The sequence below is a fragment of the Protomyctophum parallelum genome, assembly GCF_964188405.1.
Source record: "Protomyctophum parallelum genome assembly, chromosome: 17".
Taxonomy (NCBI): domain Eukaryota; kingdom Metazoa; phylum Chordata; class Actinopteri; order Myctophiformes; family Myctophidae; genus Protomyctophum; species Protomyctophum parallelum.
The window spans coordinates 21,811,856-21,828,635 of record NC_139719.1 but is presented as its reverse complement, the minus strand read 5'-3'; the positions used below and the strand labels follow the sequence as shown (position 1 = coordinate 21,828,635).

Sequence of the window (16,780 nt, the reverse complement as noted above, 5' to 3'; positions counted from 1 at the left end):
CATTTCAATTAAAAAAAAACAATGGAACATTGCGAGGAAGGGTGTTATGATGCGTAACATCACGGCTGTAATGTGTTCACGGCTGTAATGTAATTCAGCACCAATCGCAAATTGTACTATTGCTGCTATGCAAATTTATTTTAATACATATCCGATATGGTGCCGTCGAATGAAACACTGAGATCAAATTTTTATGAAGACTTTAATCTGCTGTAAACAGCATTGCCAAGCGATATTAACCCATTTAGGCCTGATGTCGAAATTAAAAAAAAACGTTCGCTCTGAAAGAATATATACCTATTCAAAGATTTGTGCTGCATTTTTACAATTAAAAAAAAAATAGTACAAGCTTGTAGATCTGCTATTTTTCAATAGCTAAAGTATAACAGAATGCTTGAAACACCAAAAGGGGTTTCCGCCCAAAATGGGTTAAGATGGTTAAACTGACCTAGCCACATCAGGAGCGGTGGAGGGTCTCACATTCTTCATGACTGCCTGGATCCAGTTCCTCCGTATACCTGCCGTCATGGCCGACAGAGTGTGCATGCCCTCCTGGGTCTGAACATTGACAGTTCGGTATGAGACACATAAGATTAGGGCTCAACGGTCGAACATTATGGCATGCTAAAACAACGACAAAATGTCTTATTATATGAGAAAGGAGTTGTCCCTCACGTGTATTTGGAAACCATAGTTGCGTTGCGCCTGGTACTCCGTGACATTGTAGCAACTAGACAGGTCAATCTCACCATCCAGATCAGAAGCCTTTTGACACAAACGTGTCAAAACATGACATTTAACAATCGACAAGATTAGGAAACATTATTGGCACGATCAATGGAGAAAAAAAAGAAAATATGAGCTGCGTCACCTCTTCAGCGATGGAGTCCTTGTAGTATCGCAGGCTGTGGTCTGTCAGCACAAACCAATACTTTTTCCACTGCAGCGGAGAGGGGTGAAAAGAGAAAAAAGCATGTTACGCAGAGTTCAAAGACAGAATTGTGTCACAGCGCAAAGACTGCAATGCAGAAGAACATAAAACCGCCAACTTGAGTAATGAAAAACCCGACGAGATACTTGAGAGAAATGAGAGTTTGTTCACGTTGCGTGTATAACATAACATTCCCTCGGTCTGTAAAAGCAGCTACGAGATGCGGGAGCGTTTGCAGCTCCCGACACCATCTCCCCGTCCGTATGTTGTGTAAAATGCATGTGCAAAAGGGCCTTGGGCCCCCAGTTTGCTCTTTTAACTGTCCTTATTGAAGCTCTGACATCAAAGTCTGACCGGACCTCTGTAAAAGGCCATATAATGGTACACAGACATTCTGAGGTGCTCGGGGTGGACATTTTAGATGTCGTTTGAACTAGCCACCAAGTCCCTTCTTTGATGACTGCTGACGGAAAGTTAATGCATTACGTCACACAGCTACTTGAACTTCAGTTAAACATTGGGTATTTTACAACACATTATTGCATTTTATAATTTTATCGTATGAAAGAAACACAATGGCTGCAATTGGCTGAGACAGATGGAGGGAGCGCTCATAGGATGTGGAATGGACCAAAAAAGGAGCACTTCCCACACGTAAAGCTCTGAGAGTACCTGGCCTTGCTCGTCCAACTTCATCATCCAACCCTTTTTGAAGTTCAGCAAATCTGGCTAAAAGGGAGGGGGGGGGGGAGAGAAAAAAAGGGATAGTGAGACACTGTATTCATCTGAATGAAAATTAAAGCCTCTCTTAAAGGACCATAGCAGCATCAATACTACGTATTCTCATCATAAGCCATATAATATATCGTACACTAAAAAGAAAATCTGTTAATGTCTTAATTTTTTTATTTCACATCTATCTATAACAGCACAACTTTGGGTGGCCAACTCATAGACTGCAGTTGTATGTGGACTGGAGTATGCAGAAGTGCGGGGTTTTTTTTGTATGTTTTTTTGTGGCTTTCTCCTTTATTTTATATATTTTATGGAGGGACAGACAGTAAGTAGGCTGACAGGAAATGGGGAGAGAGATGGGGCCGTCGGGATCGGGAGTCGAACCCTCGGCACACTGCCAGACTGGATTCCCAGCCAAGGTGCCTGGACCGCTGAGCCACGGCCCAGGCCAGAAGTGCCGTTTTTACTTGTGTGTTGTGGCCGTGATGCGTAACCTCTGCGCTTACAACCGCGCACAGCTTTATTTTCCACAGCTTCAAAGTTTGAAGTTGATTTATAAAACTTTACTGAAATGAACTGAATCCAATAACCTCCGTGAAAATGACACAAACGATGTCATGTGCAGTATGTTTTGGAAAATGGTCTGTATAGTAATGTCGAGTATTATACACCTTGAGTCATAGTCACATCATGCGGTATGGTCCTTTTAAGACTAAAAACAATATGACACCATGCAACTTGCAAGACAATTTTTTTGCAGAATTTTAACTCGTGTAGGCACTGAAACATAAGACCACATAGGCTTTATAAAGTACACGATGAGTTTGGTTCACTTACCTGTGGCTGTGACACAATTATAAAACACAAGTTACAACAAACAGGGCACAAATTAATTGGCCCAAAACGATAGCAGACATTTGAGCTTTCGACACTTCACAAGTCAAAAGGCTGCACGCACGCCGCCATCATTTCAAAACGGGTGAACAAAAATAACAGCAGCAGCAGCGGCAGAGACAAACACATGCTCACTCAGCGGAGGGTAGAAGTTGACCCTACCAATGGCTCGGACAAATCTATAATAGGTTTTGTTGTTGATATAATGATCATCTTTTTAGACATGATCCACTTGACAGGGGCAACTTCTGCTTGATGCTGTTCTGTACTACGACAGCCGAGGTTGCAGCGTTCAGTTTTGTTGTAGTCTGCTGTGATTCCACACAGTGGGACAAAACACACGCGCACACACACATGTGATCAGTGCCCTCAGGAAGCAGTGGTAAGTTGTGACACACACACACTTTGTTCTGTCGCTCTCAAAGTCTTCAAACACACACACACACACACACACACACACACACACACACACACACACACACACACACGGCAGAATGGGTGCTCCAAAATCACGCCAAGATGATAAAAGGCTGCACACAAGAGATAGCAGGAGGATAACCTGGAACAGGTGAGGTAGAGAACCCTGCATCATGGACGACTTGCCCTATAGCGCCACACTCTCACACAACCACACCTAGGCCAAAGAAACACTAGCATTAGTCTGAACTCTGCAGTAGGTTCAGGCCACAGATAAGACACTTGGAATCTACATTAGTGACAAAAATCAGCTGGCCCACAACGGAGACATAATGCATAAGCTAAACAGTCGCCCAGCTAATTTTGCTTCCGTCATCCGAATGTGTTGATTTTGATCATTAACAGAATCAGTACTAGTAGCACACAGAAACGGTAAAAAGACGTAAGGCGGTAATTTCGCCAACCAAGCTAAGAAATAAAAACAGCAAAACAATAAAACAGCTGCCCAAGCAGAGCTGCCATAAATAGAAAGGGACAGCTTTGCTTTAAGAATGAAGTCTGGATCAACTGAAACCTTCCTCCATCTTTAACCTAAGTTCGACTTCTATTTAGAAGACAAATGTGTTCTAAATCATGACAGTTTTCTGAAAAACCCATGTTTCTATGTCAGCGGTTCTCAAACATTTTCATGTCAAGGACATCCAACAAAAATATATGTAATTGGCCGCTGACACCCATTTGAAAATATGTTGTTCCAGGGACCCCCCCACATTTTCAAAAATAGCAGACCTACAAGTTCATGAGCTTGTAGATCTGCTATTTTTCAACAGCTAAAGCATAACATCATGCTTAAAACACCAAAAGGGGTTCCTGCCCAAAATGGGTTCATGTGTGCCGTTCTTTTCTGATCCGTTAGATAACCTCACTAGCCCTTCAACTAGGGCTGCAACAGCAGAGATAGTAGATCAGCTATTTTCACTAGAACAAAAAATGTTAATGTTGATTTGGTTATGCACGAGGATGCGTAATTACGTACACCAAAGTCCTTGTAGCCGTGTACCGGCTCACAGGAGAATAAACTGAAAAGGGAATCTTGAAAATACAAGAAAGTGGGGCTTTCACACGGGGCTAGAACATGCGCTGCTCCTGTGCTTGCGGTTATGGTTAGGGTTTGAGGTAGGTTGTCGTTTGTCGGACCAACGAGTAGTCTGAACCAAGTACTGCACCCTAGCCAAAGTGCCAATAGTGCTAATATTTGATTTACGACGCAGATGAAAAAAAATAAAATCTGAAAAGTAAATCGATAGAATAATCACCAATGACATAAATCGATAGTTACAGCCCTACCTTCAACCCAACAACAACAGAGCAACCCAATGACCTCCCTCAGCAACAACCCTGGCATTGAATCTGACCATAGACTCTTCACAGCTTACGAGAACAACAGAGGTATTGTCTAATACAAAAAAGCACAGTCTACACCCATTAACACACACACACACACACACACACGCACGCAAACAGAAACACCTTGAGCAAATATCACTGGTTGATTACTCCGTTTATTCTGGACGAGTAGATGCTTTGCTCTCATCGTGTGTTGCCAGATTTACAGTGTCCTCCAGTTTCCCACCAGGAAGTGTCACATGGACACCTCATCGAGTCAGGTGATCAAGTCGGGGGATTTCTGGAATCTGGACGCAACACAAACTGGACGATTTGGGATGTAATCTAATCACCACACGCGTGGCCAATGTGAATTTCGTTTCAACACAAGTTGGCTGGCTTTGTTGTTAAAGAAAATGTAATGTGCTGGTACAGTGGAAACTGCTCAAAATACATTTTGGTGGCATTAGAGAATGATTTTATACATTTTCTCTCTACTTGTTATATCTTCTTATAATATATTTTCGTCACCAAGAAATAGAAAAGACTAGCCATACAAATAGGTAGGTAATCAAATCACCTCCTTCTTTCAAGGAGGTGATTCTTCAACTTTCAAGGAGGTGAACTCTTCAACTCTGGGAACTACTACCCAACACCATGATTGGCACCAATATGGCAAAATGTTCTAAATTTCATTATACTTTAATTAGCATGTGACGTGTCAAACTAGGGGGTTTTCATGATTCTGAACCCATTCCAAGCATTAGTTTTGCACGAAAAACACTCCTTGGGCTAAATTTGGCCATAGCCGAATGTGCCCAAATGTGCTGCCCTCATCACATTTGTGATGACGGCTATGGCCACTCGTATATATTTAAAAAAGTGATGTGTAAACGCAAACACTATTATATATAGCAATGAGTACTATCACAATTTAGAGATGATTAATTTAACTTTACTTTAACCAAATCACTACTTACCCTACCTTTACACACACACTTTCACTGCCAATAATATATCTCAGTTTTCATTGATTACGTTAGATTGCGCTTTTCGCCAATGTATTAATCGCTCTAGGTTGCTAGGAGACAGATAAAATCAGAAAAGAAAACTGTCGCCAAGACTCAATGTAAACAGATTTGCACAATCCATAACTAAAGAGCCCATGATCGTGGTTAGACAAATGACGGCAGTGAACGAGTGAATGTGTTAACACATTCAGACCGTACGACGTGTGGGAACGTCATAGGCAATCCAACCGACGGATCCTAGCGCATTTTCAATTATATCAAACGAGAGAAGAATATTCTGAATTATTTTCTTTCTTTCTTTCTTTTTTTTGCCTCCAAGGCCACCATACTCTTCGGTCCCGGTCACTTCCTAGTTTGCCACGGCAGAAAGAATGCCTAGCTCTCCGTGGTTTTGATCAGATGGATATACTAAGCTCTTCATTTCTGACTTCTGACCTGCCTCTCGTTCAAAAATTTGAACGCGAGGGACAATCAGTGATTATTATCGGAATCTTAGCGAGGTAAGCAAGCAAAAATATGTCTACGTTTTTTCCCGGAACGGAAGTGTGTGTGTGTGGGGGGGGGGGGGGGGGGGGGGGGGGGCTTACAGAATAAAAGTGTCCATATCTTCCCGGCACCCCGAGCTTCTATTTTTAAAGGAATCCCGGCACTGTTAATCCGGCACTGTTAATACCGGCAGGATCTGTCTGCATTAGTTACATTTGAAAGGATCACATGAACTGTGATAAACCTTGATATTCAAAAGGGAGACTTACTGTCATGACAGACTCACTGGTCCGTCGGTCCAGGGACTTTGCTCTCCTCAGTGGAGGGAGGGTGGAGGGGAAGTCCAGGCCCTGGCCATGTTTCTGCTCCTGGAGAAAAAACACACACACAAACATGTTATGTTTTTCTTGCTTTGCTCTCCGTTTTAATCATACGTGTTCTTTCTGTGGGAATCAGATTCATCATCATAACAGATACAGGAAACGTCCTGCTTTTCAGAGAAATCCGAAAAGCAGGAAGTAACGGAATGTGGGTCAGGGTCAGGGTGGGAAAGTGCGAAACCAGCCCCTCAGTGCATACGTAAATATGATGACAGCCAATGCCCCCCCCACGTCAAACGTGCATGTTTTCTGAGGCTGAACTCAGAGAGAATGATAACACAGAATGCTCGCTGATAGCGCGAAGCAAAACAGGGCGGCTCTAACCGCAATGTGTGTATATAAAAGGGGGAGTGCTGCGCGACTGGATGTTTGACAGCAACAGTGGAGATGGACAGAATTCGTCGAACACGGGCACAGAGTAGCCTATGTGAGAATGAACAAGTGTTGGGCCTATATTTTTCATCTGGAGACAAACGCAGAGCGGTAAAAAAAAAAAAAGAAAAAAAAACACACAAAAAGTGCTGGTGAGATCGGTTCCCCATAACATTTTGGTGGCAGTTCTCAATCTGTTTTTGACTTCTGACCCAATGTTGTGCATCTCTCTCTCTCCTAAGGCGAGGGGGGGAGGGGGGCGTTTAAGCCACTGTAGCTCGAGTGCAGCAGGCCAGGGTGGGAAAGGGAAGCGCCATCGCCAGGGGAATCCCCAAACAGAATGGAAACTGGAAATGAATACAGCACACGCTCCTGACCTATGACCTCCAACCAAAACAAAGGCAGGACAGAAAAAGGGGGCTGGGGGGGGGCAGGGTGCTCTGCTGGAAAGAGAGGAACACCACAACACAAGCTCGTGGGTCCAAAAGCTAAGCTCAGGTCTGCGTTCTTTTCTGCCATGTGATGTCGTTTAAAAAAAACCCACTGTTTACAAGTCCTTACCACACATCCATTGTAAACTGCTGCACAATGCTGGCACTGTTAGTGTGTGCGCACACACACACACACACACACACACACACACACACACACACACACACACACACACACACACACACACACACACACACACACACACACACACACACACACACACACACACACACACACACACACACACGGTATTACCTCTCTGTGGAAGCGTCTGTGTTCACTGCGGCCTTGTCTGGCTCCACCCCTCCCTGCTTCCTCCACCTCCATCCTCTCGGCATTCTCCAGCTCCAGGGCCTCCAACTTCTCGATCACGCCGGAGCGACTGGATCCAGGATTACACACAGACAGACCCACAGCGCACGGTTAAACACAGAGCGACTGGGTCCAGGATTACACACAGACAGATCCACAGCGCACGGTTAAACACAGAGCGACTGGATCCAGGGTACACACAGACAGACCCACAGCGCACGGTTAAACACGGAGCGACTGGGTCCAGGATTACACACAGACAGACCCACAGCGCACGGTTAAACACAGAGCGACTGGATCCAGGGTACACACAGACAGACCCACAGCGCACGGTTAAACACAGAGGCCAGCAGTTAAGCCATTTAGACCTGAGAAAAGATTCTACAAATGCCTTCTAAATCCTGACGGTTTTCTGAAAAACCCATGTTTCTATGTCAGTCGTCCTCAAACATTTTCATGTCAAGGACCCCCAAGATTATATGTAATTTGGATGCCGACCCCCCCCATCTGAAAATATGTTGTTCCAGGGACCACACCAGAAGCAAAGATTTGAGTTAAAAACGTTGGATTTGCGTCACGTGTTCACGATTTTTCAAAAATAGCATACCTACAAGTTCATGAGCTTGTAGATCTGCTATTTTTCAACAGCTAAAGGACAACATAATGCTTAAAACACCAAAAGGGGTTCCCAACTTCCCGCCCAGAATGGGTTATGGCAGAGTGACCACAACAAAAGTAAAAAAAACACGCAAGATGGAACAAGAGTTCCACACGTCATACAGTTTATAATACTAGTGCAAACCAAGCCGGTTTGTGGCAGGCCGTTGTTGGGAACGCACGCCCGTGTCGGAGCGGGCCAGGTATGGAGAAACCGTTCATCTGATCAACTTCACACACTGTACTTCCACACTGTCCATTCGTCAACTTACTCTAAGTATGAAGCTCGAGATACTGTATATACAAAGGAAAATTGTACATACATTGTAATATGCAAGTAAGGAAGTGGGTTAAATTCGGTTTTGTGCATCACATTTCACCCACTTCTTTACTTCTGTAAACCTGTGATGTGACAATGAAGCTGATTCTGACAGACATCGGAAAAGTCCGTTTATGGGCAGCTTGGGTACATCAAGGACATATCCTATGGCAAGGTCAGTGCGACGGTCAAATATTAGAAGGGGGCAGCCGGACTTTAAGATCACGGATGAGATAGTAGTACCTTAATCTGTGCTTTATCTGCAGACTTGCATAAACATAGCTCCAACAAATGAAATGGTACACTGCTGGCTTTGACACATTCCCACACATACAGCCTTTGTTAAAAAGCCAGTGGAATAGAATTCGACTGTGTGTGTGTGTGTGTGAGTGAGTGTGAGTGAGTGAGTGAGTGAGTGAGTGAGTGAGTGAGTGAGTGAGTGAGTGAGTGAGTGAGTGAGAGAGAGAGAGAGAGAGAAGGAAGCAGTGGGAAATATTAAATTACTCTTCTTTTTTATGCTGCCCTTATTTGGGGATTCCTCAGCAATAGCTGACCTCCTTAAAAGGCAACATGGGAGAGCGAAGGAAGAGGACGGCTAAGGGGCATTTCAGTCACATGATCTCATTGGCTAATTAACCATATTCACACAGCTGTCATTTTTGCTGTTACATCATACTCATCTCTTATGATGTAAGACCAAAATGGCCGCCATGTGAACAAGAAGTCTGTTGCCTCTAAAATCAGAAAAACAGTCCAAATGGACCAGTTATCTGTCTGCGAGGCCAACTGTGTACATTCTTTCTATTTTCCCCTCCCATCTCCTCCCTTTCCTTTCAGGCCGGGGCTTGGATGTAGGGAATGGAGCAGGAAGCGGGCTCGGGGAGGAAAAAGATGACCCCTCCCTCCCCCACTTGTTTCGTTTGAAATGCTGCCTTCACTGGTGTGTGTATGACCTGTGACCTTTCCAAGAACAGCGCCCAGGGGCTGAGGGGCAGATTGCTGAATGGAAAAGTACAAAGCCAGTATGTTTATACAGTGTGTGCTTACACAGAATATAAGCGCTGACCCCCCCCTCCCCCTCCCCCCACCCAAAAGAAATTAAAAAAAATGAAAACTGGCAAAATACAATTAGTTGTAACAAATATGGTCCAAGAAATACACACACAGGAATATCCAAAGCAGAGGCTCTCAAATCTCAGTCTGCGTCTCTCGTCTCCCCTAATCACCAAATACGGCGTTTTTCTTCCACCCCATGGAAAATACACCGGTTCTGAGTGTGCATCAAAAGTGGTCAAGTATGTCGGTTAAGTGCGTCACAGGACTGTCTATGTGAGTGCATGCCTTTAAATGGATAAAAAGCCTAGTGCTCCACTGTCTCCAGACAGCAGGGAAGCCGGCATTCCAAGAAGGGCTGCCTTGCTAACCTGGTTCACCAAGCTGAGGCTAAACCGGCGGTTGATTAATAACTGCTTTACCTGGAAGAGGACAGCAGTGGTTTTAGTCAGGCTGGATATTATCTTCAATAGCTCTGCACTCGGGCATGACCAGGCCCTGTTCCACAGAGGGCTAAAGAACGCTTCTTTTTCACTTACTGTATAAAAACAATGTTGCCACCGGCTGTATTGTATGCGTATATGAAAATACCCTTACACCTTGAACCTTGATTACTGGAGGAATGGGAAAGACAAGTGATACAATACTGACTAGACTAGAGATACTCCGATACCGTTTTCTTGGGAGTATCGCTGATACCGAGCACCGATACGAGTACTTTTTGATTTTGTTGAGCAACAACAACTTATTTTACCCCCTTTTCTGCAATTCATTGATATTGCCTTGTACTAATGCTCGAAAAAAAACATTATAGCCCATTTGATATGATATATAAATGACAAAATAAGTACAATATAAATGTAATGTGTATTGTGTATGGCTGTCATATCTTTTTTTCCAACTTAAGTGAAACATGCAAGTACTTTTTCCACCACCACTGGGCAGACCCACAGTACTGACCTCCTCTCGGGACTGAGCACGGCCTCCCTCTCCTCCTGCCTCTCGGGGCTCCTCAGCCGGCTCCTCTTCTCCGCCTTCCTGGCCTCGGCCTCCAGGCGCCTGGAGGAGCGCGCGGCGGCGGCGTCATGGTGGCCGCCGTGGTGGGCCGCCCCCCGGGGGTGGTGCGCGGCCCCCGCCGGGTGGCTGTCGGTGCTGGTCACGGTGCTGCCGCTGCTGGCGTCCGAGTCCAGCGAGCTGACCGAGCCGCTGATGTGCGAGCCGTTGGAGAGCAGCGAGCCGCCGGAGGGGAAGGGGTCGCTGGGCGCCGGGGAGACGCAGCGCGGCAAACCGCCGCCGCCCAGGCTGGAGCAGGAGCCCGTGGGGGAGAGCAGGTCGCGGTGGGGCGCCGCCATGGGGCCGTGGAGGAGGAGGGGTGGGGCGGGGGCGAACGCCCGGTCCACCGTTTCGTCGCCGTTCACGGAGCCGCCGTCCGAGCCGCGGCCCCCCACGGAGGTGGAGTCAGCTAAACACATGGAGGACACAGGAAGTCACTCTACACAGGCAACACAGATGTGCGATTATTATGAAATTGATTTAACCCATTCTGACCTGAGATCAGATTCTAAAAATGTTTTCTACATCCTGACAGTTTTCTGAAAAAGCCACGTTTCTATGTCAGCCGTTCTTCGATTTTTCAAAAATAGCAGACCTACAAGCTCTGAGCTTGTAGATCTGCTATTTTTCAATAGCTAAAGCAAAGCATAATGCTAACACCAAAAGGGGTTCCTGCCCAAAATGGGTTAAGCTTAAAATTCCAATACCCAACATCTCGGCTGCACTCGCTCACTCACACTCGGTTACTCCGTCGCGGTGGTGTTACGGTGAAATTGGTGAGCTGCCGATATGCGTGACCACTTTGTGGACTTCACACAATTTACATGAAGGTCTTTAAATACGTGGTCCTAAATACAGGTAGGTTGAACTCCGCTAATAAACAAACCGGCAATGACTTGCGTTCGGACACTGACATTATGTGATGTCCAACACGATTATCACAAATTTCTGTAGGTCACCATATTCACTGCAACACTGCCATGCTGGAGTGTGAGTGGTGACTAGCTCTTTTCTGCACAAAACTCTGTGGGCGAGTCATTATCCGATTCCTCCCTACCAGCAGGGGGAACTGGAGATCCCAGCGGAGGCAGGTCAGCAGCAGACCACACCGCAGCCCCTTCAGCCTCCCTCTGGCTCAGCTCCTCCTGCCAGATGATGGAGCTAGAGTCTGGAACCTTCTCTGCTTCAGGGATACCCGAGCCCGTCACCGCAACCTTGGCTGGACCCGGCTCCTGAACAACAACAAACAAAATCACACCCGTGTTAAGTGAGCGGCGCTCTTATAATCATACGTCATCATACATCATCTCATTCTCAACCAATGGAACATCTCCCACCCAATCACATCGACCAATCACAATTTGCGTCCACACTTTTGTCTTCAATGTTTGTGTTTACGGTTTACGCAAACACTCTCAAGCTAAGCATAGGCCCCACTCGTGACATCACAAGTGGGGTCCGGTTTTGTTTTTGTTGTTTTTTTGGGGGGGCATGAAAGCCCATGACGTCATTCCTGAAAGCCAAACATCGGAGGGACTAGCGCCCCTCATAAATATTGTCACTTAAAAGTAGAAATAATTAAAATAGTCTAATTTAATTGGAGAATATAAGCTTCCTGATAGTGAACCCACAGTGCTCTTCCAGACATTGGTTGTGTTTCTATTAACTAATGTATTTTGTGTATTATTGTGTCCCACTGGGAGGAGACCCCGGGGCAGACCAAGGCGCAGTTGGAGGAAACACATCGACTCACTGGCCTTGGAACATCTCGGAATCCCCCAGGAGGAAGTCACTAATGCTGCTCTGGAGAGGGAAGTCTGGAGCACTCTGGTGGAGCGGTTGCCCCGGCGACCCGACTACGGATAAGCGGTTGAAGATGGATGGATGGATTATTTTGTGTATGGTTCACGGTGTACTGAAGGTTACCTGGGAGGTAGTGGGCTCCACCTTGCGCTTCTTCTTCTGGTTCTGCTTATTGGTCCTGGGGTACACGACCAGCTGTTCACTCCACCTAAAGACACACATGCAATGTGAATAGCATTACATTGTTCTCTGGCTCTGCAAAGAACCACATTAACCCATTCAGGACAGACCAGATTCTACAAATGTCTTCTAAATCCTGACAGTTTTCTTTGAAAAACCTGTGTTTCTACGTCAGTGGTTCTGAAACTATTTCATGTCAAGGACCCCAGAAATAATATGTAATCGGACCCCCATCTGAAAATATGTTGTTTCAGGGACCTCCCAGAAGCAAAGATTTTTGTTAAAAACTCTCTGTGAAAGCATGTATTCAAAGATTTGCGCCACATTGTCACGATTTTTCAAAAATAGCAGATCTACAAGCCTGTATTTCAATAGCTAAAGTATAACAATGCTTAAAACACCAAAAGCGGTTCCTGTCCCACATGCAAGAAAGTAAACACTAGAATGTAGAAAAACAAAACACAACTGCTGACTCATTCATGACTTCATCATACCAGCATACACAAACACACACACGTCACGCATACAATAAACGTACCCATTGATAATCTCTTTATTCTCTCCTCTAATGAAGTATTCCTGTTCTGGGGTGATGATGCAGAGAGCATTCTTCTGGCCCGTCTTGGGCTCGGCGTCGATGACATCGGTACAAAGGTTCATGTTCACCGTGCCCTGAGGCAGCGTGCTTGGCTGGGGGGGGGGGGGAAACAACAGCACGTTAAAATAGTACCAACTTTATTCGTACACGCCTCACGGTTTTATCCTCAGAGAGGTGGCGGAGGCACTCACCACCAGTGCTCCGTTGCCACGCATCAGGACGGCCGCAGAAATGTAAACACAGATATCATTCCATGACGATTCAAAACCAAGTTGAAGGAGAAAAGTGGCTTAGTTAGGAGGTGCTCCCCAGATTGTATGCAGACACAGAGCTTACTTAGTTCAAGCCCTGGGCTAGGCGTGCGATTGGTCAATGACGATTCTACAGTTAATCGGCACCGCGTTACTTCACACTAGCCATTTAGAGGCCGTGTTTTCAGCCATTTCTGGGTTTAGTGTAACGTTAGCCGTGCTCCACAGCAAAGCCTGCAGCAAGCCCAGGACTAAACTTAATTTCTCCTTCACCATTCTTTCCCAGGGGACACATCAGGGCTATCAGCCTCTCTACTGTAAGGTCACTCCACTGTTATCTACAGGTCACCATGGCAACAACTGGGGAAAGCCTTTCTTTCAATTCAATTCAATTCAAAGGGCTTTATTGGCATGAGAAAACATACGTTTACATTGCCAAAGCAGAAAGAACAGTACAACAATCACCTGCAGAACCTTCTGTGTGAAGAGGGGATGACAGGACTGTGTGTGTGTGCACGCGTGAGTGTACGTTGAGTGTGCGTGTGTGTGTACACGTGAGTGTACATGTGTGTGCGTGTGTGTGTTAGGCTGTGTGCCTACATCTGTGTTTTGTACACCAGCTGAGAGATAAAGACAAAGAGCATGCCTACATTGCCTAGAGTAGACTGACCATATGATAGTAATCCACCCCGTTTGATGGATTTACTATGCTGAACAATATGTTCCAATAAAATCATTAATGCCAATCTGTTCCATATATTCCTTGGTCATATGTTGCAATCTGTGGAACCAAAACCTTGTCCGAAGAGCCCTCGACAATACACAGCAACCACGTTTTGTTTCAGGTGGGGGTGGGGGGGGAGAAATAACAATGATCTCATTGTTATTTATACCTGATGAACGTATTGTCTGGTCAATATGGGCCAGCAGAATTCCCCCTATACTTGCTCTCGGACCCCTTGTACTTTCTTTTGCGTCTGGTCTGAATCCTGCAGCGTTATCAGGCACTGCTCTGCCTGCTACAGATGTAAAACAGGTGCCGTTGCTCTCCCAGACTCCTTTTAAGGCCATTGAATACAGATCCAGCTTTATTAAGATCTGCCAGTAAACCCAGGGGGCTGCCAAATATGGCAATTACAGTGGGTCACACTTAGAACTTAAGAGGCTGCAGAAGGACTCCCTCTGCAAAAAAAACCAAGAGGGAATTCTAGGCCATTTAGCGATGCAGAGGGCATGGGAGAGAACTTAAGCTACATCAATGTAATAGTGACATTCATAGTACTCCAGTCCAGAGTCCATAGAGATTTCAAAATTGAGGTCAGATCAACATATGGAATGTCAGAACAGGTCAGCTCCATATATGGAGATCTAAGGGTGGCAGCGGGGGAAGTGTCTTGAGTGTACAGGGTTTGATGAGGGCCCTCGTTGAGAACTCTAGTTTTCGCCGGCTGCACAAATAGCTTTTGGGCAGGCCCGTCTAGAGTTTGAATGGACAGGTATCAGTCAAAAGGGAGACATCGAAGAGGAAGGATGGATGGGGAAGGATCAGCATATGGAATGTTAGAAAACAGGTTATGGGGGCTTTCCCCATGAATGGGGATTTTGAGTGATAACGGACAAAAACGCACGATTCCATAAACTTACATGTGTTTTTAGTGCTGATTCAATCTGCAAAATGTCGACAATTGGTAAAAGTGTGCCAATATCACTAAGCAATGTAAGCATTTTGGAAGCTAGTTGCAGTGAAATAGTTCAACATTAGCCTCACATCTACTTGGCAGTGATGGCCAAACCAAACAACACTCAGATCCAGGACGGTGATCCCCAAATCTGATCTGTGGTCAGTACCGGCTAGCCTGATCCTGGTCCTGTCTGTGCATAGACAGCAACTGCTGTTGCTTAGAAACAGTTAGCCGCTACTGGCAGCAAAACAAAGGAGATGTATCGGCCAAGACGCTGCCATTCAAAGGCAGATGAATTATAGTCTGTTTGATTTCTTCTACACAACCGATTCAATACCATATCCTCCGATTGTGTCTGTCTGCCATGGTGTGGCCAACTATTTTTTTAGGCCCATGGCGGGATATTATTAAAACCAACGGCTTGCTCTCAGACTCTTGAGAGTTCAGTTTGGAGAGTTGCTTCTATGGGAGCACGACACAAGAAAAGGCTATAAAACATGACGGGAGTTTGAACTGCGCAGGAACAATACAAGCACGCTACTCAATGAAGTCAAATCATTGTGTAGTGTACTGTAGAAAAAAGTAAGAATGACCCATTGAATATGGTGGCACCTTAACTCGGCTACTGCAAGCAATTATCCAATGTTTAAAATCTGGGCTATTTTTTATTGCAGCCCAAACCCAATAGTAAACTTGTGAAGCCTCCCCCCCCCCACCCCCCTCCAAAATAAAATAAAAGATTATAAAAAAAAATAACTGAAAAAGCCCACTGAGCCAGCTTTAGAATTAAGTGGAGTACACCCACTCTATAAATGATAAATCCTTCAGGAGGCTTTTTTTTTAATGGGCCAAGCCAGTGGCAAGTCCCGTCGAAAGGCCGCCGCGTTAAGACTATGGACCGGAGGCTGCTGTTTTATATGGCACATGTGCCTCGACACGCAGTGCCCTCCAACAACACTCTTCTTCCAACCCTCGACAGACAGGAACTGCCAGTCTATAGCCCATTTTAGGCGGGAACCCCTGTTGGTGTTAGAATTATGTTATGCTTTAGCTAGTGAAAAATAGCAGATCTACAAGCTCATAGCCCGCTACGAGAAAAATCGAAGAACGACTGACATAGAAACATTGCTTTTTCAGAAAACTGTCATTTTCAAACAGACATTTTTAGAATCTGATCTCAGGTCAGAAAGGGCTAGCTTCTCCTACGTCCCGTCCCCCCCTCCCCCCTTACTGCTATAGAGCTGCTACGGTAGAAATACTTTCCAGGCCATAAAACAGCGTCGTGGATACAAAGACCAACACCTGGCAGAGGACAGAGAAGCAGTAGATTAGTTGATTATGTGATGTGACTGGCTAAATGACCATGTACTGTTTTACAGTCAAAGGGTATAACAGAGGCAGATATGTGACACACACACACACTTCCCCTGTGTTCTCATGGTCACCGACCCTTCAACCTCGACACTTGCAGGGTGGTCTCGCTTCGTTTCCAGCCTGCCCCCAAGACTCAAATCTCACTTTCACCACCTTTCTCTCCGTTTGACGCCATGCCTTGCAATTAGAGCCAGCCTTGAGGCCAGATTGTGGTGGTCCCATGCCAAACATACCCATTTTGGAGAGCCCTAGACCACGATTAACAATGTTTTGACCAATACGTTGAGATCCATTTGGAAACACATCGAAAAATGTAAGCTTATATTTGTGAAAAGTTAACGTAGAAGTAAATAAAACATGGGGGGAGGGTAACC

General features: G+C 45.4%; 1 protein-coding gene across 3 annotated transcripts in view; it reads right to left on the bottom strand.

Moving 5' to 3' along the window:
- LOC310874869 (myosin phosphatase Rho interacting protein) overlaps positions 1-16,780 on the bottom strand; it is a 39,707-nt gene that overhangs the window by 13,115 nt on the left and 9,812 nt on the right. For all 3 annotated transcript variants that reach the window (XM_083787784.1, XM_083787785.1, XM_083787786.1), the window contains exons 4-13: positions 13,040-13,191; positions 12,445-12,529; positions 11,576-11,750; positions 10,426-10,927; positions 7,380-7,506; positions 6,150-6,248; positions 1,604-1,660; positions 872-940; positions 676-765; positions 449-558 (exon numbers count right to left, since the gene is read on the bottom strand). In XM_083787784.1, coding sequence (XP_083643910.1) covers positions 449-558; positions 676-765; positions 872-940; positions 1,604-1,660; positions 6,150-6,248; positions 7,380-7,506; positions 10,426-10,927; positions 11,576-11,750; positions 12,445-12,529; positions 13,040-13,191 — 1,466 coding nt within the window. The remainder of the gene's footprint in view (positions 1-448; positions 559-675; positions 766-871; positions 941-1,603; positions 1,661-6,149; positions 6,249-7,379; positions 7,507-10,425; positions 10,928-11,575; positions 11,751-12,444; positions 12,530-13,039; positions 13,192-16,780) is intronic.